The following is a 23,183-nucleotide window of genomic DNA, read 5'->3' as shown; positions in this document are numbered from 1 at the left end:
CCCACTCTGAAACACTAAAGCTCTGATTAGGTTTGTGGGGTCATTTTCCAGCAGAGCTTACAAATAATTCAAATAAGTTGATGGGCTATCTAGGAAAGTCATTTCATTTTAACTAAGCCTCTTAAGTGTTGCTTCCTTGCAAAAATATAAGTCCTTCAGTGGCTGACCTTGGAAAACAGCTCAACAGGTGCTGCGACAGCCTTCTGTTCTTTCAAGTACCACTCCCAAGACCATGCTCCCTGTGCAGCCGCTGAAGGGACTGGAAGAGAAAACACAATGACTTTTCTCAAAACGATTAGTGACAGGAAAATAATAAAACTTACTTGACAATAAACTCAAGAAGCAGGCTAATTAGTTAAATTGGTAGTTGAAAGACCCAGCAACTAAGAAGAGCCTTCTCTCTCAATTCATATGAACGTTTAGTAAAATCACCTAACCACTCCGTATTCAGCTCTTCCTGTTTCGGACCAGGTTAATGAATATGTCCCACCCTCAAGAAAATGCCTAGTGAACTCTCAAATTAGGTACCATCTTGCTCCTCTCTAAGAGGGTGAACAGGCATAGGCTTTCTGGAAAGTGATTTAGTTAATTTTACAGTGAATAGTCTAAAGTTTTTCATAATCTCCTTCCACTTTCATACTTCTTTTTGCTGTGAATGTCAATTGGCACAACCTGTGGAAAGGTAATGTGGCAGTATTTGTCAAAACTTAAAAATTGTTCCTGGCCTGGTGTGGTGACTCACGCCTGTAATCCCAGCACTTTGGGAGGCCAAGGCAGGTGGATCACCTGAGGTCAAGAGTTTGAGACCAGCCTGGCCAACATGGTGAAACCCCGTCTCTACGAAAAATACAAAAATTAGCCGGGCATCGTGGCAGGTGCCTGTAATCCCAGCTACTCGGAAAGCTGAAGCAGAATTGCTTGAACCCAGGAGGTGGAGGTTGCAGTGAGCCAAGATCGCACTACTGCACTCCAGCCTGGGCCACAAGAGCGAAACCTCATCTTGGGGAAAAAAAAAAATCGTTCCTAAAAGTTGAACCAGCAACTCTCCTAGGAATTTGTCTTAATGCAATCACAGTAGATGCACCCAAGGGGCAAAACACAAGAGTTTTTTTCCTAGAATCCCACATCAAATTAAACACTGGAAACAAAGTAAAGGTCCACAAAGGAGGAGGTAATTAAACGCATTACATGGACATGCCCTTTCAAAACCAGCCAGTAAATTGCTTTGTAGACAACTGTCTAAAGGCAGAGAAGGACTATGTAATGATATACTACTAAGTAGGAAAAAGAAGCAGTTAAGGAAACAAACTGATCATTTTTGGTAAATGTGTAATAGATTAAATAAGACTAAACTTACATAAATCAAAAACATTTAAATGAAATCATCTTCAGTGCCAGAATTATAAATAATTCCTTCCCAATTTTCTTTGTGCTTTCTTTTTCTGCTTTCCAAATTTTCTAGATGAATAGCTAATCTTTGTAATTCAACAAAATTATCATTTTTGAATAACAAAAGCTGACAAAAAGGATTAATAGTTATCTCAGGTTTACATTCTACTCCCCAGTAACTTCTTCTCTAGGATTACATACTAAGAAAGTAGTTAAGCACTGATAAAAGTTGATGGTAAAAATGTACATCACAAAATAACAGCAAAATGCAAAGTAGTATTAATATGGGAAGGAGGTTAAAGAAACTATTGTACATACATACATATATGATTCTGAGGTTATCGAAAACTATATTTTTATGTTTTATGTATTTAATATATTTTCAGAATTATCTGGGTTAAGTAAAAAAACTAAGTAAAGACACAAAACGATGTCTACTTAGATCATATCTGCTGTTTTGTGTCCTTACTTATGCTAAGTGAAATAAGTTAGGCACAGAAAGATAAATACTGCATGATCTTATAGACATGCAATAAAAATAGTCAAACTCGTTGAAGCAGTGCTTAGAAAGGTGGTTACCAGAGGCTGGATGAGAAAGGAATCGGGAATGGGGAGGTGTTGCCCAAAGGATACAACGTTCCAGTTAAGACAGCAGGTATAAGCTTTAGAGATATGTTCCACAGCATGCTGACTATAGTGAATAATGTTATATACCTCAAAACTGCTAAAAGACTAGATTTTAAATATTCTCATGACAAAAAACATAAGTATGTGAGGTGACGGATATGTTAATTCACTTGATGTAATCATTCCACAAACATATATCAAAAATTACATTTTACCCCATAAATATATACAATTATTTGTCATTTAAAAATAAAATAACAACATACATACATATATATTATACAAATTATTCCATACATTAAGACATTCATTTATTCACATATTTATACAGCACCTTTTATGTGCTAATCAACAGGCATACGTGTGTCCACACAACCAAACACATTCGCATAGAAAAGCAATTGGAAAGAAACAGCAGAATACTAACAGTGGCTACATGTGGATGGCAAGATTGACGTAAATATTCTTTCTTTATTTAACACAATCTATATTTAAAAAATTATCTACAAGTATTACTACTTAGCTATACACACACACATCCTTGGAGAATACTCATCAGAAAACGCTGAGTCCTAATTTTAGCATCTATCTTTGCTGTGAATGTTCCAGAAGAAGATGCAGATGGTAAAAGGTCAGTGCTACATCAGCGCCAGAGATGACAGGAGGTAAGATGCACCTCTCACTAGAACATTTGAAACCTCTCGAGACAATACAACAAACTGACCGAATAACAAACACAAAATCCATCAATTGGGCAGGAATAATTCATGTAAACTTTTTGTCATTAAAAAATTTCTGGCCAGGTGCAGTGGCTTACGCCTGTAATCCCAGCACTTTGGGAAGCCGAGGCGGGTGGATCACCTGAGATCAGGAGTTCGAGACCAGCCTGGTCAACATGGTGAAACCCCATCTCTACTAAAAATACAAAATTAGCCAGGTGTAATGGTGCATGGCTATAATCCCAGCTACTTGGGAGGCTGAGGCAGGAGAATTGCTTGAACCTGGGAGGCAGAGGTTGTAGTGAGTGAAGATTGCACCATTGCACTCCAGCCTGGGCAACAGAGTGAAACTCCATCTTGGAAAAAAATAAAATAATAATAATAATAATAATAATAATAATTTCTGAGCCCCTGTTAATATGACAAGTGTGCATGAAAATGTTACGTGGAAATTTTATCCATTTCCACTAAAGTGAGTAAAATCTGCTGTCCAGTAGATGAAAAATAAATCATATATACTTTATTTCTTTTGCTACCCATATATGTTATTGACAACAAAGGGAAGTAATTTAAACATAGCTAATAAAGAAAAACATCATATCAATTTATAGCTAAAAATTAGACTCAAAAAAGCATGGACATTAATATTCACTATCTGTTACAACACTAACTCGTTATTGCTAGATACACTTACTAATGTATGAGAAATTTTTAAAGCATTTTAATTATCAAATAAGACACCAGAATTGTCATCGATGGATTTTCTTGTATTGTTTGGAAATATTGAGACGTCATGGTGTGATTTCCATCAAGGAGCTCACAGTCCATTGGCCCATTAGAATGCCTAAAGGTTTGCACTGTTTCTGCCACGAGATGGTTTATTTTGCCAGAGAGAGAAAGCAATCTGACAAACCCTGAAGATGCTCCAGGAAGACTATTCAACAGCCCAATTTCCACACAAGCATTTTGCTGCATTACAGTTATGTGCTTTACAAAAAACATTACAGCAGTGTTGGCTATAAAGCAAATACAGATATCTCATTTTCTACAACAGCTGTGTTCTTTAAAAGATTGCATGTAATTTCTCAATTTAATCATATTTCCAATTGTCACGCATTATCACTTCACCAAAAGTAAACTCTATCTAAGGCCTCCTTTTATGATCACATATGTACCAAAGAACCTTTTAAATTGATCAAAAATAAGAATACATAATATCAAGCAATAAAAACTTTCATTGAATTGCATATTTTGGTGAAGCAAGAGGATTACTCAGTAACGTCGTACCTGCAAGTGAGATGAGGGAATACCAAGTTTGCTTGCACCTCAGAGCCTGTAGACGGGTCCTCCCTGGTCACTGAATTATAAAGGGATTCTCTCACCTCTGTTTCTCACCATGTTGTTTCATTTTTTACAGAAAGTACTTTAGCTGAAATTAACCATATTCTACTTGGAAGTAGAATATAAGCTTCTAAAAAGGAGGGGAAACCGTCTTGGTATTTTCATCATTGTTTCTCTGGAGCTACAATCATGCCTCGCCATAAATATTTGTTTAATGGCCCAGGAGCGGTGGCTCACACCTGTAATCCCAGCACTTTGGGAGGCCAAGGCAGTTGAATCACCTGAGGTCAGGAGTTCGAGACCAGCCTGGCCAACACGGTCAAACCCCATCTCTACTAAAAATACCAAAAATTAGCCGGGCATAGTGACGGGAGCCTGTAATCCCAGCTACTCAGGAGGCTGAGACAGGAGAATCGCTTGAACCTGGGAGGCAGAGATTGCAATGAACCTGAACCCAGGAGGCAGAGATTGCGCCATTGCACTCCAGCCTGGGCAATAAGAGCAAAACTCTGTCTCAAAAAAAAAATTATTTAATGAATTAAAGGAAAGGAAGACAGGCAGAATAGCACTCTGGGCCTTAAATATGAATTCAAATGTGTCTATTTTGACCAATTCATTTCTCAGTTTCCTGGAGAGAAGGAACCAATTATGACACAACACTGCTTCAGTCACTAAATTTATTTTTTCTGCTGTTTTCTCAGACATACTACAGATATGGCACTCATTTTATGGAATATTAGATATTCCATAAACCAACTTCATAAACCCTAAATTCCATTTCTTCTCACTATATTCATTGGCTATAGCAAAATGTTCCAATTATTAACCTTCTGCCAAACATTATATAATAAACAAAATATATTTGATTAAATATTACCTGTCACTTAATATATACATATGTATACCAGGTACTGATTGGGGTATGTGTATGTGTATATGTGTGTGTGTGTGAGCACATACGTGTGAATGTATACATATTCACGTGTTATTTACAACATTGAATATTAGATTAATAGCTCTATCTTATTGTTCTGAAAAGCTGAAGCTCATGGAGATCACACAGTTCACACATTTGGAAAACTCTGTATGTAAACAAAATCCCTAGCTCGGGCACCGCCACTATACACTGCTGACTCACTCTAGTACACACAGTCAAAATGGAACAGAAATTCCTATTTAATTAGTTACTTTTAAGTTTAAAAGCACCATAAAATTAAGTTTGCAGGAAAATGAATAAGGTCACTCATGGACGGTGGCTTTGTAAATTTGATTAAAACTTTTGAAAGTTGCCGGGCGCAGTGGCTCACGCCTGTAATCCCAGCACTTTGGGAGGCTGAGGTGAATCACGAAGTCAGGAGATCGAGACCATCCTAACACAGTGAAACCCCATCTCTACTAAAAATACAAAAAATTAGCCAGGAGTGGTGGTGGGTGCCTGTAGTCCCAGCTACTTGGGAGGCTGAGGCAGGAGAATGGCGTGAACCCGGGAAGCAGAGCATACAGTAAGCCAAGATCACACTACTACACTTCAGCTTGGGTGACGGAGCGAGACTCTGCCTCAAAAAACAAACAAACAAAAAAAAACTTTTGAAAGTCATGTTGACAATACATATTTATAGCCAAAAATTAAGATGTTACAATTCACTGATCTATTCATCCCAACTTTAATATTTTATTCTAAAAATGCAAAAGGAATAAATTCAGCCTTTACAACAGTACGAAGTTGGAAAAACATCTAAATATCCAACAATAGAAGTCAAATTATCGTTATGATCACACATTACTTTTTAAATATGAATTAACCGCAGTTTATATGAACATTGTCTTTAGAACTGTACATGTTTGTATACAAATAAAAAATCATAAGAAAAAAACGAAAAGCATGTGTTAAGACAATGAGATTCGTGAAGCAAGACAGGCTGACAGATTTGGCCACAAGAACATCCATTTCTAGGAAACTGCACAGTACTTATCAGTAATTTTATGAACCCAAAATGCAAATGGCAGGGGGTAAAGAATGAATCAACTGTCATTCTTAAGGATACAACCAGGTATATCTTAAGAGTGGCCCTTTCCCAATTCCATTAGCCATAAACACAACCCTTCAAGGTGATATTTCCATTTCATTTCAAAAGTTATGCTGCACGTGACTCCGTCGGGAAATGCCTTAGAATATGTGAGAAACAACTGTCAGTGGCAACCAACCACACCGTTATAAATAGCGCCTTCTTTTGTGGTACCAACTGGAAATGATACGATCTTCCTAATCTGAACAACTGATCGCTACTGAACAATACCCCGCTTAGGCCACAGCTGCAGACTCACATTTTAGTCCCTCTGCCAGGTCACTGTGAGGGGACCCTTTCCATGCTCTGCCTACATTTTTCACGTGCGCAGTCAGGCTGCTTTTCATTTCAGTACTATCGAATTTAAATTCATGTAGTGCTCTTCTCCCCAGGCAAAGCAGCTACTGAGAGAATCCAACTTCTCCCTCACACCGCATTTACTCGAGTCGGGGAGATAGGCGTGTAGACAGATAAACATCACCCATAACCTGACATATGGTGGGACTCAGTGTTTTGACGAATAAACAAGCAGACACAAGTGCTAATATGCACAGTTAAGAAACCCAAACAATGTGTCTGGAATCAAAATGAAGGAGGATTTACTCTGAACACAGAAAGCTTCCCAGAGGACAATTCTCTGAGACCAAGAGAAATTTGGCAAGCAATCCAGGGAGAAGCAGCATGGGCAAAGCTAGGAGAGTGGAAAGAAAGAGCTGCTTCTGCAAATGCCAGAGTCTGGGAAGGGTTCAGCACAAAGTTTGCAGGGATCCGCTCAGCAGAAGGCTGCACTGCAGGGGCTGGAGGGGCAAACGTAAGACCATGCAGGTTCCTCAAAGTTGGCCTAGCAGGTTTGGTCTTTATTCTTGTGGTTTAGAGAACCACTTGGAGACTTTCCAGTGGTAGATGATATCAGCAGAACTTCCTCTATGAATCAGCACTAGGTAAGGATGAAATGGATGGAGAGACACGCAGTGGAGACTGAGAATGACAACACAATAGTCCAAACAAGTGACAGTGTGGGTGTGACCTAAACAAAGGGGGGCATGCAGTGCCCTCTGTGGTTACAGAGCCCGGGGGGCGTGAGGGGAACGGTGAAATGAATCTTCGAAGGGTACAAAGTCTCTGTTAGACCGCAGCAGTGGTTCGGGGTTGGTTTTGTTTTTTGTTTGTTTTTGTTTTTGTTTGGTTTTCAGTTCTATTGCACACCATGGTAAATGTGGTTAATAGAGTATTGTACATTTCAAAACTGCTAAGAAAGTAAATTTCAAATGTTCTCTCTGCAAAAACATGTTAAGTATTTGAGGTGATGGCTAGTTAACTAGTTTTATTTAATTATTCCACATTGTATTTATAAATTATAGTATCACTTTGTACATACTAAATTAACACAATTTATAAGTTGTCAATTTACAATAAAAAAGGTAGAAAAGAAATGGAGAGAAAATGCAGAAATACGATCAACAGGCACAGGATGGGGCGGCAAAGGGAAAAGGCAAAATAGTCCCGAAGCTGCCGGGCATGAGGAAGGGCCGAGCAGGTGGAGGGACCAGCGCAGAACGCGGAGGAAACTGGAAGTTATTTTCCAAGATGTTAAACTTTTGGTATCCAGAATAATCTACGATAAGTGTACATAATAATCTGTAAAAAAAACACACATTCTACAAAAGGCAATGCAAAGCTTTTCAAACAGAGGCAGCCACGGGGATGACACCGAGGAAGAAGAGCCGAGGTCAGGAAAGGCGCTCCCTCGGACGTGAGTGAGGTCGGGAAGGCGCACGAGGGAGGCAGCGTTGGAAGGAGGCGACTGAGACCTGGGGGCTCCGGGGAAAGGGTTTTCCAGGGGCAGGGAGATCAGCAGCATTAAAGGCTCTGCTCGCCTAAGTAAGATGCAGATGGGAGAAACTGCTGGATCTGACAGCCAGGGTGTCACTGGGACCGCAGAGGCAGAGATTTCAGCAGAGCGGTGAGATCAAAAGTCAGACTGCAGAAGTCAAAGCGTGAAAGGAACAACTGGAGAAGTTTGCAAATGAACTGGGAGGCAGGTGACATAAGCCCTTGACGGGGGAAAAAGAGAAAGGAAGTATTCGTTGACTGTTGTTAAGCATATCAGGAGACAGGACGTCTCAGTTCTTCCCTTGAGGGAAATGCACCCAGAGAGAGAGAAAGAAGGCTCACAGAACAGAGCGATAATCGATGGGAGGGAGAGGCAGAACAGACAGGTAGCATTGGGAACACAGGTAGGGGGCGGACCCTGAGATAAAAAGGCAGGTGGTGAATGAGGTTAAAAGCAGAGGAGTTTTAGGCTGCTAGGGAAGAAGATGGGAGGGCACACTACCAAATACCCTCACCTCCTTCATGAGGTAGGATGGCATCTGCTAAGAGTAAAGGTCACAGCGGTGCCTTCAGGAGCATGGGGAAAGGGAGAGTTACGGAAATTGAACTAGGCCTGAATATAAGGAATACAGAACAGTTCTGACAGCCCCACTGCATTAAACTGGTGGTTCTGCAGATGAGGCGACCGGCACCAGGGGACTTTCTCCAACAGCTCCTGACAGTCGGAAGTGGGAGCAGACGGTTACATTTGCGGACAGCTGGGGGCTGAAGAGGAGATGGCCAAGTGGCTGAGAGACTTTAAGCCATGAGAATGTGAGATAAAATGCTTGAAGAGTCCCAACTGGCCTGGGAGGCAAAGGAAGTCAGAAGACAACCAACAAACAACAAGAAAGAATGGAAAAGCTAAAATACAAAACAAGATTTTTTATAAGATTACACAGAAATGAAGGAGAGGGAAGAGCTGGGAGGTGTGAGCGTATGATCAAGAAGGGGATTTCGGAGTTAAGATCTGGTGACTCAACAGTTTATTCATCCAATGCAAAGTGTGGTCATCCCTGGAAACTTGTTAGAAACACAAATGTGGGGACCACACCTCAGATTTAATGAATCAGAAACTGTGATTGGGACCAGCAATCCACTCAAACAATCCTTCCAAGTGATTATAATGCATGCGAAAGTTTGAGAATCACTGTTCTACTATAATGTGAAGAAACCTGCAAAGTAAAGGAACAAATAATTCTGAAGAAGCTCATCAAAGTTTTCCCAAACCATGTTACACGCCTTAAAGATTAAGGTTCTCAAAATGTGATACCCAAACCAGCAGCATCAGTGTCACCCAGAAAATTGCTAGAAGTAAAAATTTGGGAGCATCAGTGAAAATGTGGGCCTCTACTGAATCAAAAACTCTGGGAATAGGCCCCAGCAATCTGTTTCCACAAGCCCTCCAGGTGATTCTGATGCAGCTAACTTTGAGAACTATTGCACCCTATGAGGGCCAGTTTCCTGTTGCAGGTGGCCCTAGACAGGACAGCCTCAGAATTCCGACTACAGTCCCTGTTCTTGAATTTCCATGAGTCTCCATCCTCCCCAAACATGTATTTTTGCACTACAGCCCATTACTTGAGCAAGCTTGAGTGATTTCTGTTCCTTGCAAAAGAAAGCATCTGATTAAACACCATGCCGAGAATTTCAGTCTTCAGTCTATGTGTACTGTGAAGCCAGTGAATGCTTTAAGCAAAGAAATGTCATAGTAAGTTTTGGACTTGTTTCTCCTCTGCCCTGCCTATTGTTTTTGTGGCTGTTTCGATTTTTTTTTAAAAAGATACTACTGATGGCAATTTTAGGGATCATGGTGTAGAATAAGAAAGGAAGACTGATCATAGAAATATCAGGAAGGAGATCATGGTGCATGCAGGCATGATATGACGAGGTCTCGATTTGAGATAGCTCTCCCTTTCCCAATGCTGTGAGGACTGAGAGGAGCAGAAAGAATGCAAAGAGCCATCTGAATGAGACGTGACAAAACTGGAGAATCAATGAGATGAGAAAGAGGACTCTGACATTTCTAGCTTAGGAGAGTGAATTTATGATTATGCCTGCCACTATGCAAGACAAAACTAGAGGAGTGGGAAGTGAGAAGGGGCAGCCAGAGAAACGGGAGGAATGCAGGTGGAAATGCTTTCAAGTAGAGAACTTCACTGTCAAATTTGATTTAAAAAGTAAAACAGCATGAGGACTCAACAAAGACAACTGAATTGAGTTAACTAGAAAGACGTCAGTGGCCTTTACCTGAGGCTGGCTACAGTGCTTGACTGAAGATGCAGGAAAAAGTAGGGATGTGAGGCTGGAGAAAGAGGTGACATCAGGGGCAAGTGGGAGGGTTTGCCTCGGGATCGTTTCCACTGAGAAAACAGGGAATGTGTGCTGATGCAGGCAGGCCTGGAGGTAAGCAAGAGAAGGCTGGGGGACAGTCTGTGATGAGGACGAGGCTCACAGGTGTGCATGTGGAAACATGCACTAAAATGGTACCTTCACATGTGGCAAACTCAATCATGACATTGCATTAATGGGAAATCATCAAGGATTTTTAGCCATACTCAATCATGAGACTGCATTAATAGGGAAATCATCAAAGTTTTATTCATGTATGACAAGACAAAGGGAAAAAATATCCAAGTGAGGTGCTCATTGGTTCAGTCAACACTTATTAAGTACTGTGAAAGGAAAATAAATCTCAGGACCCCAAAATCACTAAGCCAAAGGGAAAGGTCAAGCTGGGAACTGCTTAGGGCAAACCTGCCTCCCACTCTGTTCCTACATAAGATAGCTACAAAGACAAAAAGCTACATACCTCCTTCTCAATTTGTCCACAAGGAAATTCCTCGTGGACAAAGGACAGACAGAACTCAAAGTCATCCCTCTGCTCACTGAGATAAATGTGTATCTGATTGCTTCCTTTGGAAAGGCTAATTAGAAACTCAAAGAAATGCAACCATTTGTCTCTTACCTACCTATGACCTAGGAGCTCCCTCCCTGCTTCGAGGTGTCCCGCCTTTCCGGATCAAGCCAGGGTACAGCTTACATATATTGACTGATGTCTCATGTCTCCCTAAAATGTATAAAATGAAGCTGTGCCCGGACCACCTCAGGCCCATGTCATCAGGACCTCCTGAGGGCGCATCCTTAACCTTGGCAAAATAATTTTTTAAATTGATTGAGACCTGTCTCCAGTACCTTTTGGCTTACAGTACCTTCTATGAGACAGACCCTGTGTTAGGTGGTAATGATTCAAATAAGGATAAGATATGGTTCTTGCCCTTAAAGAGCTTGCAGCTTAGTGGAGGAACTAGATAACTATCATACAAGGAAAATCCAATTGCAAACATATGAGCTAAGGGCTAAGAATACAGTGGACAGAGTAATCAACATTGTCATGAGGACAGTATTCATCCAGTCCTCATTTTTCGTTCAAAAAATATTAATTGAATGCTTATTATGTGCTCAGAGCTTATAATCCAGCACAAAACAAAGCATTAAAAAAAAAAAAAAAACCCTACCTGTATCCGTCATAAATTCTAGTGGGTGAAGACACACAATAAACAAGACAAATAAGTAAAATACATGGCATGTCAGACAACAGTAAGTGTTAAGGAGAAAAATAAAGACAAAGAAAAGAAATAGGAAATGCTAGCAGTTAGGGGCTCTGTAAATTTCAGATGTGGTGACTTATGAGAAACAAGGAAGACAAGAAAAGAACAGAATTGCATCTTTAAAAGAACAGAATTGCATCTTTAAAGCACTGAAAGCCATAAAACTGTCAAGTAAGAATTATATATCCAATGAAAACATCCTTCAAAAATGAGAGTAAAATAAAAAAAATTTTCAGATTAAATAAAAAATGATTTTTACATGTCTACAATTTCATTTCTAGAGTGCAAGTTTCCACTCTTGATTGAGTTCTTCCTTACCCTACAGTGTTTATTTTGTCTCTTAAAAATATTCTTATAAAACATTTTCTAAGTCTTTAATCTATTTGAAATTTATTTTTATATAGACAAAGGCCACTTGGGCAAGCATAACCAATTAAATAAAAAATCTATGCTTTGTCCTCCTGAGCTGATTTACCATCTTTCTCATATATTACATGCTCACATATCTCCTTCTGGTTTCTCTATCGTTCCACAGATTGCTGTTTCTATTACTATACCACCAGAATGTCGGGAATTTAGGCATAAAAACATTTTATTCAATTGAAATTAAAACCAGTTGAGATTCTATTTTACAAGTGAAATAAATATTAATGTGGAAGAGCTGTCATTTTTGTGGTATAGCTTTCCATTTATTCAAATAGTAATTTCTATCCTTCAGTAGGGTTTTTCAGTTTTCTTCATATAAGGCCCTTCCCATGTCTTATTCAACTTACTCTAAATATTTTACATTGTATTGCTATTACGAATGGAATATTTTTCCTTTTTTAGTTTCTAAGTGCTGATGGTTGAAATACAGAAAAGGTAATAATAAGTTTTTGTATTTATCTTATATCCCACCACTTCAACATTCTTGTATTAATTCCAATAGTTTATCATTAGATTCTCCTGGGTTTTCTAGGTATAAAATCTTATCATGTGTAAATATGTGTCTTATCATCTGTAAATATGCAGCTAAGTGGAGGAACCATATATATGTGTTTATATATTCATATAAACAGAACCATACATGTGTTTATATATACATGTATACATATATACAAATACATATCTATGTATATATAAACACATATATATGTATTTTTTAATCTCTTCTTTCCAAAGTTTGTAGTGCTCATTTAATTTTCTTTCTTATTTCATTTGCTAAAAATTCCAAGACAATAATGAATATTAATGATGATAGTGGTATCCCTGGCTGTTTCCTGAATTGAATTGAAGAGTTTTAATGTTTTGCTATATATTTGCTGTTACATTATGGTAAATAATTTTTATTATATTCAATCCTATTTTACATAAGTTGTTTTGCAAGGAATGGAAGTTAAATTTTATCGAAAGCCATTTTAGTATCTAGAGATCATTAATGGCTAGTCATGTAGTTTAATTTATGGCTGTATATATTATGTTGGCAGATTTTATAATACTGAACCCTGTTTTATCACTGAATTTTACATTACTCATCATTATACCTCCTTAGTAATATACCAGCATATCATTCTTCTAATATATTGCTGGATTATATTTGCCAATATCTATCTGGAATTTCATATTTGTGTTTATATGTGATATGCATCTATAGTCTAGTTTTGTTTTTTGTAGTGTCTTCCTCAGGTTTCATTTATTGGCTTTACAAAGAAACTTTCTCCTTTCTCTGTGACCTGGAAGAGCTTGACTATCATTGGAATTATCTGTTCTTTAAAAGATAAAGATCAGTGCTGCTGTGAGCCCCTCTGGCCCTCACTTATCAGCGTCTTCTACTGGTCTATTCAAATGTTCAACTTTTCTTGAGTGCCCTGTGATAATCTGCAGTTTGCTTGGAAATCACCTGGTCCTTCCACGTGTTCAAATGGATTTCTATAGAGATATATGTATTATTCTTTCTTTTACTTAAAAAAAAATAAAATTCTTCCACATCTTTGGTTTTCCCCTTCTCGTTTAGTAATTAAACTTAAGATCATATGGAACATAATACTGGTTTCTGGCCTACAAGAATGGGTAAACAGTGACAGGGTTAAAAGTGACCAGGAATGTAGAGAAAAAATTGGGGGCAGGGGTGGTGATTTGATAACGGTGAAGGACAGCCAAGTAGAATTCACTTTCAGCATAGAGTTGAGGCGTAAATCTGCAGCTAGGCAGCATAACCAGAATAGCATCAAGATGATAACAAAAGTCACCCAGAGAAAAAGTGCAAAATGAGAAGAAAACATAGTTGAAACACAAGGGAATCCCAACATGTAAATGGAAGACAGAGAGTGAAGAATTGATAAAACAAAAAGCATTGAGACATAAAAGCTAGGACAGACTGATATATCAGATTACAAGGAAAGAACAAGAGAAGAGTGAGGAGAAGAGGAGGGGGAAGGAGAGGGGAAGAAGAAGGAGAGGAAATAGTCAACACCTCACTTGAAAGTCAGATGGGTGAATGTGGACACAGGGATGAAGACAAGAAGAAACTGCCAAACAGATGGAGGATCACTTTAACAGCAGGACTGAATGCTGAACAGAATTCCTGAATGGGCCGAGTCCTGTCACTAGAGACGAATCAAAAACAAAGAAATCTCAGATTTCTTACTGGGATATTCATGTGATGTTGAAGTCTGCAGTAAAGAGCACATCTGTGTGCAGATTTCCCACTGTTAACTGATTTCTCCCTTGCCATGTAGTAGATGTGGGGAAGGAAGGTCTATGAATATAATTTGCATCACTGAGACTCCATAAAATATACTCCATATAATTAGGAGGGTAATATTAAGATAATCCCTCATGGATACCACCCCGTAAGTCATCAAATTAACCACCACCTATATGAGATGGCAGTACTCACTTCATGAAGTAATGCACTACATATTTCCCTAGACCTTTTTCCTCTATATATACTACAGTCATCTCATGTAATAGATTAAATATAATATAGCTCCAGTTATCACTGCTACTTTCATTAATTTGACTCTGTGAGTCAGAATTTAGATTTTCCTCTATTCAAGACATCCCCCGGTGGGCTTCAATTAATGGACACACTTAAAATATTATTCAAGATTACTTTTTCCCTTGACACTAAAAATGTTTCAAATAAATTCTTTTCAAAATCATATCTCAACTCCACAGCTTGCTAACCTTTCGAAACACTAGTCATTCTCAATGAATGTAAATTTAAAATCCGTAAAGGAACACTGAATTTCAGTTCACTAGCAGATCACTTGAGGTAAAAGGAGGGTATTTCTATTAGTTGAAAGCTAAATTAGCACTGTTTAAAAGAAAAATTTAATGTAAAATCATCTAAAACAGTTTCATAAAATAAAATCCCTGGAAAGTGCATTCGAAGCAGCCAGTGAAGGGTTCTATTAGTTCACAGGGGCATTTTCCCCACTGAGCTTTTTATGACTCTTTTGGAATGAGAGTCCCTTTGTCCTGACTTGAATTACAATGTTGTGTCAATGTAACCAGAAAGTGCAATCTCTGTTAGACCTAATGACTGAAAGCCCTAAACTATGTGCTAAAGGAGCTCCATAACAGCACTGTTCCCTTAGCAACAGGTACAAGATAATTCCCATTTCCTTCAAGGAAACCTAAAGTGATTGTTCTGTAGCTTCAAATGTGTGATAGGTAGGATAACGGCCTTCCAAAGATGTCCACATCCTTATCCTTAGAAACTGTGAATTCATTATCTGACATGGCAAAATAATTTTGCAGAGGTGGTTAAGCTAAAGTCCTTGAGATGGAGAGAGTGTCTTGGATTATCCCAGTGGCCCCAGTGTAATCACAGGAGTCCTAAGTGGAAGAGCTTTCCCAGCTGTGGCCAGAGGAAAAAGTGACCATGACAGGAGCAGAAGAAAGATGCAACCTTACTAGTTTTGAAGATGGAGGAAGGGGCCATGAGCCAAGGCATGCAAAAACTGGAAAAGACAAGGAAACAGATCCTCCCCTTGGGCCTTCAGAAGGAAGCAGCCCTCCTCACACCCTGACTCTGGCCCAGAGAGACCCACAACACACTTCTAACCTACAGAACTGGAAGATAATAAATTTCTACTGCTTGAGCCGCTATGTCTGTGCTGATGGGAGAAAGAGGAAATTAATACAGAACGTACATCAGGAATAATCAGTGCTGATATTTAGTAAACTGTTCAAACTTACCACCAAAAAGTTTCTAAATGCTCAATAACTGGGAAAATTGACAAAATAGTCATATTTAATTTGTCTGAAAAATAAAAAGTAATTCATAAAGAATAAATTAGTTTAACACAATAGTTATCACATGGTAGGTACTGTATTCTCTGATTTGAACTCAGGTTCACTGTATGAAATATAAAACAAAGCATCCATAGGTAACATTTTCCTCTCTTTGAGCTGATGTTCAGGGAAATAATTAATGATACACACATAGACGGCACCAAAGAAGACTTCACTATCCTACTGTTTTTGTACATAAAGCTTATGGTGTTAAGTCTCCAAAATAGTTTTAAATACAGTCATAAATTGTCAGGGCTTAAATGTATTTAACAAATCAGGTAACCATTTTAAAGACAAAAAGGATGGTTTCCCCCAAGGTTTACTTGTGGCAGTAATGTCTTATTTCATGGACCAATTACCCTAGTAAGCCATAAATGTGCCACTGATTTGAATAACTGGTTTCAATTCTCAAGCATCCTTTCTGTGTTTTAAAAAGCATCAATAAAATAGAATTTCCTTGTGAAATTAAATCCTGATCTACTTAATTCAGATTTGCTATTATAAAAAATTAATTATGACAACAACTAGCTGAGAAAAATTATAAATATTTTCTCCTAAAATCCTAAGCACAATGAAGACAACTACAGGTAAATAGAAGTGCTAGGAAAATAGCAAACCATGGTAATGTAGTTATCAACATAGAGCAAAATTAAAATAATACTATCATAAACTTTTAAAAACTGGCTTTAGATAACTTGATGCTCATTTGGGGAACGAATACGTTTCTACTTGAAAATCCATTATCACCCAGACAGATTCATTCTGGGTTATCTATTACCAATACAGAGCTCCACAATACGTCTCCACAAGAGACGCTATCACATTCCTGCCGAAAGCTTCAAAGTCCTTTTATTAACTATGGGACAGTGTCCAACCAGCTGAGCACAGCAAACAAAGTGCTTCTCCAGGAGCCCAAACCAACTTTCAGCCTCATCAACTGTTCTCTCTAGTTACTAATTAAACCAATACTCATGGAGGACCTACTGTGTACTAGGCTCTATGGGCACAAAAGGAAACAAAATTGTCCATCACACTTCCCTCACGAGCTTTAAAATCTGCTGGAGAGGGATCAAATAATCTGAAATACAACTGCAAATCATACTAAGTAAGTGCTTTCACAGAATACAAGGCCCTGAGAGCACAGAATAGGAGCCCAAGACTTGTCTGAGAAATCAGGAAAAGCTTCCCTGACAAGTGGCATGGCAGCCAGAGCTTTTAGCAACACATGTACCTATAATTAGGCAAAGGAAGGACTTGGAGAGGGAGAGGAGGTACATTTCAGGCAGAAAGGATGGCAGGTACAAGGGTTCCATGGCAGGACCTCAAATAAGGCCAGCACTGTGGGAGCAGGAGGAAAGAAGGGGCACATTGCAGGAGACGAGGCTCGGGAGACTGGAAAGGGCCAGATGCTTCAGAGCTTGGAGGCCTTAGTTAGGATTTTGCCCACATCCTATCCTACAGGCAACAGAAAGCACTGGAAAGGTTTTAGGCAAAGGAAAGGTAGGGAGGTAGACAGGATCAGGCTCATGTTCTGAAAAGAACAATGCAGCTGGCACTGTGCACCTGGATTAGGGAGTACCAAGAGCAGGCCTGGGGAGATCAACTGCGAAGTCCAACCAAGGGATGACAGCTTGGACTCAAGTGGTACAGGGAAGATGAAAATAAGTGGACAGATGAGAAATGTTCCAGAAACAGAAGCAACAGCCTCCCTTGTCAGATTGCCCAAGGGAAGTAAAAAAAGAATAAGGTCCCTTGAACCTCCAGGCAGCCCCCGAGGTCCTGGCTTGCGCTGCTGATGGGCAGTGCATTCACTGAGCTTGGGAGCAACGCCTCCTCTCCAAGACCCACGGGTACAGACTTTCCTAAGATGAGAGTGACTTTAAATCCAGCATGTAGGAGCCCTTTCATCCCAAAATAATTAACACATTTCTCATGCTTTCTGAAAGTTTGTATATTTTTATAATCCTATATATCTGTTAAATCTGCTCAACTTACTAAAGGCCAAGCACATGCCTCTGTCATTTTCCCATGCTCTTCACTTTCATCAGGACAGTCACAAACTATTGGCAAAAATCTATTTTCACTTAAAATGTTTTTTGAAAAAGTTATTTTCTACACATAGCTACATCCCAAAGAGGCTTCAGGAAAGGCTTGTGAGAAACATATTGTACTATTTCTGGTTATGTAAGAAAAGAAAAACCAAATGAGTTTTTAAAGGTTTAAACTTCAACTCTTGACTACTCCTCAAAGAAAAATAAGTTCTTTCCTAAGCAGGATAAAAATACTAAAGGAAATATTATTTAATTTAATTAAAACTATTTAATTCTCTAAATAGTTTTAAAAAACAGTCCTATAGGAACCTCCTAAGCAAAATATGAGCATCTATACCAAAAAGAGCCTCAAAGTTATTTTAAAAACTAATAAATAAATTCCCTATTTAAGCTGTTCCAAAAAATACCATTTATTAGTATCTCCCTAGAGTCAAACACATTACAAACATTTTCTCATTTAATCTTGACAATTTTACGGGGTAAGATATATTATCTGTTACTCCCATTTCACAAGCAAGAGAATTGAGACTTAGAAAAGCTAAGTATAATCGCTTGTTAGAAGTCACAACATGGCCAGTTAAGTGGCAAAACCAAAATTCAAACAAGGTCTGTTTGATTCTAAGCACACACACTCTATACCTCCTTTCAAATATAAAAAGAAGTCACTCTTCAGAAGGAATAACTAAAAGTTCAGATTTCTAAAAGGTAAGATTTCTAAAAGACGAAACCACGGCTAAATAACCGAAGTCTGGGCGATCATTCTCTATGTATGTGGCCGGCAGCCACGCACTGGCCTAAACATTAGGGAAGTTTCTGTGTATTGCACTATGATGCTTTAATTGTGAGTTAGATGCTGTTTTAGAGGAAAATCTTTGCTGTTGTTGTTTAGTATCATTCAATTAGGCATACGAAGTCAGGAGAAAAATAAGATTCCAAGAGTGAACATTCATTTCCAAGTGAATTTTTAAGGAATTAGTCTATTCTACAAAGTGAGCTACCATACAAATACAGCTCCGTGCTTACACGCTGAAATAACAGCAATTTGGCAAAACATCAAAGCCACATCACCAATTCCTATCTCCTTCCTGCTGCAGAGGGAAATCCACAGGGGCTCTCAGGGAGCCCACGTGTCAGACCCACCCCGGCGTCCAGACTCAAAACACGACCATCACGTGACTGTCCCTCCTGGGAAAGTCGAAGCCAAAGACGAGGCCAAGCAAAAGCGCCAGGAGGAGCAAAGGGCCCGCAGCTCAGCCGGGTGAGGCAGGAGGCAGGCACTCAGCTTCCTCGCTGGCTCCCAGACCGCCGCAGCGCCGCCACCTGGAGGGGACGCACAGGTCGGCTGCGCACACAGGCTCCTCCCAAGCCCCTGGTCGCTTTTCTTCCACATCAGGCTCTCCTCCGTGTCATCTGTGCTCTTCTTCAGGGCAGCATCCTATTCTGCCTCACCCTCTTGGCCTTCTCCTTTCCCTCCTGAGCAATTCTATGATCCCATGCTGAAGCCATTCTGTGGAACAGAGCAAGGTGGGAGGACAGGGGTGGAGGCAGGTAGAGCGACCTTGGCCTTGAGCCCGCTGGAGGAGTCCGAACTAGTAGGAGGGCATCTGCACAGGGGCTGCCCAGTGTGGGCATTCGGAGCCCGGAAGGGGGAGGGAAAACATCCACAAGTTGGGGAGTAGGCACAGGCATCAGAGCCTGGCAGGGCAGCCTGGCATGGGCGGGGGCGGGAATGAACCCTAAACAGGGCATTGAGGGCACCCACCTGGAGGCTGACCCAGCGAGGGGAGTCCACTTTCCGGAGGGTGTCGAGAGGGCGGCTTCTGCGGGGCAGCCTGGTGCGGTATTAACGCCCACTCAGGGTGAGGAAGCGTCCGCAGAGGGGTGGCCTCTGCCAGCTCTTGGAGCAAAGGAGCTTGAGGATGACATCCACAGGGAGGCAGCCGGATGGTGGAGCCCGAGTGGGATGAGGTGGCCATGGATGCCAGGGAGGGGTTGGTGGCAGCACTGAAGGATGGTGGGGCACTGAACAAATAGGCAACTATACAACTAAGGGGAACAGAGTCACGTTTCTCACTGTCAAAGACTGGGATTCAAATATACAAAGAGGGAGAACTGTCACTAGAATGAATCCTGTGGGATGGGACTGGAATTGGAGGTATCACTGTTAATTCCGATTTCAATATGAGATTTCAATATATAGAGATGCACCTATGTTAAAATAGTGCTATAAAGTGTGTGTGTGTGTGTGTGTGTGTGTGTGTGTGTATAGCAATTTGTAAGTATATGTGAAAGTAATCATATAAATTGGGTCATTCTTGTCATTCCCAACTAAAACAGAGACAAAAAGTCAGGGAAAAAGCACTCAGGGCACATACCATTGCTCCAAAGATGTAATTCTCTGCCAGCCCTGCTGCTGAAGCCACCTGCTGTAACCTGAGACCAGTTTTACCTGATGGATACTGAAGCAAGCTGCTGTGACTCTAAGACTAGTTTTACCCACCCTGTCTTTCACCAATCAGAGCTTGCCAGCTCCCCAAAACTTTACTAGTACCAATGAACTTTTTTAAAAAGTATATTATTATTTTTTTTTTTCCTGAGACGAGTCTCGCTCTGTCACCAGGCTGGAGTGCAGTGGCATGATCTCGGCTCACTGCAACCTCCGCCTCCCGGTTTCAAGCGATTCTTCTGCCTCAGCCTTCCCAGTAGCCGGGATTACAGGTGCGTGCCACCATGCCCAGCTAATTTTTGTATTTCTAGTAGAGAAGGGGTTTCATCATGTTGGCCATGCTGGTCTTGATTTCTTGACCTCGTGATCCGCCCGCCTCGGCCTCCCAAAGTGCTGGGATTACAGGTGTGAGCCACCACGCCCGGCCTTAACTTTCTTTCAAAACAATACCTAACATTTCCCCTTCTTATAAAACCTCCAGCCGGGCACGGTGGCTCACACCTGTAATCCCAGCACTTTGGGAGGCCAAGGAGGGCAGATGACTTAAGGTCTGGAGTTTGAGATCAGCACTGCCAATATGGTGAAACCCCATCTCTACTAAAAATACAAGAATTAGCTGGGCATGGTGGAACGCACCATAATCCCAGCTACTCGGGAGGCTGAGGTGGAAGAATCGCTTGAACCCAGGAGGCAGAGGTTGCAGTGAGCCGAGATCACGCCACTGCACTCGCCTGGGTGACAGAGTGAGACTCCATCTCAAAAATAATAATAGTAATAATAATAATGATAATAAAATAAAAAAATAAAACCTCTAACGTTCTCTTTGTTCTTCAGACATACCAACCACCACCTGGTCTGTGTGTATGACCCAAACTGCAATTCTCGCTTCCGAAATAAAACATTTTAAAAGGAAACATTTTAAATCTCCATATTTTATTTCATTTCACCATACCTGATGTCACAAGCAAGGTTCCAAAGCTGACTCACACTAGCAAGAATCACCAGCTTTGGAATCACAAAGTAAGGGACCCACCCACAACTGCTTCCCTCCAGGTCACCTCTCTCTCCCCACCCACATTGAGTCTCTCTTAGGCTGAACTCCTGATTGTCGTTCTGTTTCATCTGAGAGTCGGCTGTGAAGGGGTCTTCCCCCTCCTATTTGAGAGGGGTCTTTCCGCCTCTGGTTAGAAGCTCTATTCACAAGGGTTCTTTTCATCAGAGAGCTGAATGAAGGAATTTTTCAGCCCTCAGATTGAGGCTTCAGTGAAGGAACTTTTCCCCTTCAATTGGATAAGGCAGCTTATGGTCCTTCTTGGTAAGTCTGTATTTTCTTTTCCATAGGCGCCTGAATTGACTTTTGTGTATTCAGTGCTTGCATTTTAATTTGCTTTTGTGTATTTGGCATTAAACTGAATCACCCAAATAAATTTAGTTACAAATGGGCTTTCAAAGTTGAAAGGCATGCCAAGATATTTTCTAGGACTCCAGCTGATAGCATGTTCAAACATTATAGGGATCATTTAAACAGGCTGTTTTTCTTTAAACTAAAAGACCACAGCTATAAAATTATACACTCCAAATAAGACTCACACCTCAATTGATACACGAGGCTCCAGAAAAAAAAAGACTCAAAGACTGCCTCACTACAAAAGACTGTCTTAAGGCCCTTTCTTCTCTGATGCTTTCCCTTCCCTTCCTAAAATCCTAAAATTTCTCCTCTTTCTCCTTCTCTAAACTAAATTCCCTTTTTCCAAAACTCCTCAGCTATTCTGGCATACTATACAAGCAAGACACTTAAAAGCCAGATAGAGAAGAAAATAATTTCGATCGCTGTGCTGTTTCTTAAAAGCAAAAGGTGAAACTCCCATGTAAATAAAACCCTCTTTACACTAAAAGGAATAGCAACATTCTTATCTTCAAGGACAGAGAATCAAGACCAAGAAAATACTATGCAGACTTTGGTAGGCTAACTCTTAGCTTGTGGGCCTCCTCATATCATTCAGTCACATTTCACAGTTGACTATCCTTTTTCCAATACAGGATATTAGCATTGGATTCAAATTGCTTTATCCAAAATTTGGTTCACAGCCTTTATAAGATTGCCTATTTAAGTAAATCTTACCCTGAGCAACATAATGAGACCCTGTCTCTACAAAAATTTAGAAATTAGCCAGGTATGGTGGCTACATGCCTGAGGTCTCAGTTACTCATGATGCTGAGGGAGGAGGATCACTTGAGCCCAGTAGGTCAAGGCTACAGTGAGCTGTAGTTGCATCACTGCACTACAGCCTGGGTGACAAAATGAGACTGTGTCTCAACAAAATAAAAGAGAAATCTTAAAGTTTGACCCTATCCTATTTTGTCAGAAAAATAATCTGGATCCAGCTGTCTTTATATTATAAACTGGTGAGTGCACATGTTTTATAATCTCATAACTAAAATTCTAAAGTAAAAGCTATACAATCTCTATGTGTATGTATATGTGTTTAGAATGTGTTTATGCATATGTATATGTATTATGTTGTATGTTGTGTCAACATAATAAAATCTGGCATAGTCATCAAGAAATCCCTTAAGATATTTTACTCCAATTGATTTAAATAAATGAATGCTCGTATAAAATATATGCGAATTAACCCAAATGTTTATTTTTAGTTCACATGACTTAAGTAAATCTTTGATAAATTAATTGGTTTTTAAACTTTTGGTAAATTAGAAATATCTTCAAAATTGTCAACATATATTTTTGCCTGAGCTTACTGGTCAGACAGTAAACATCT

General features: G+C 39.9%; 1 protein-coding gene across 4 annotated transcripts in view; it reads right to left on the bottom strand.

The window, feature by feature from the left end:
- L3MBTL4 (L3MBTL histone methyl-lysine binding protein 4) overlaps window positions 1–23,183 on the bottom strand; it is a 461,605-nt gene that overhangs the window by 309,956 nt on the left and 128,466 nt on the right. For all 4 annotated transcript variants that reach the window (XR_008515838.2, XM_024235921.3, XM_054537672.2 and 1 more), the window contains one exon: window positions 168–259. Coding sequence is in view for 3 of the 4 variants with exons in the window: in XM_024235921.3 (XP_024091689.2) it covers window positions 168–259 (92 nt within the window). In the remaining variant the exon portion in view is untranslated. The remainder of the gene's footprint in view (window positions 1–167; window positions 260–23,183) is intronic.

Source organism: Pongo abelii, chromosome 17 (assembly GCF_028885655.2).
Source record: "Pongo abelii isolate AG06213 chromosome 17, NHGRI_mPonAbe1-v2.0_pri, whole genome shotgun sequence".
Taxonomy (NCBI): domain Eukaryota; kingdom Metazoa; phylum Chordata; class Mammalia; order Primates; family Hominidae; genus Pongo; species Pongo abelii.
Note: the sequence above shows the minus strand (reverse complement) of the source record. Positions and strands in the feature narration are given on the sequence as shown.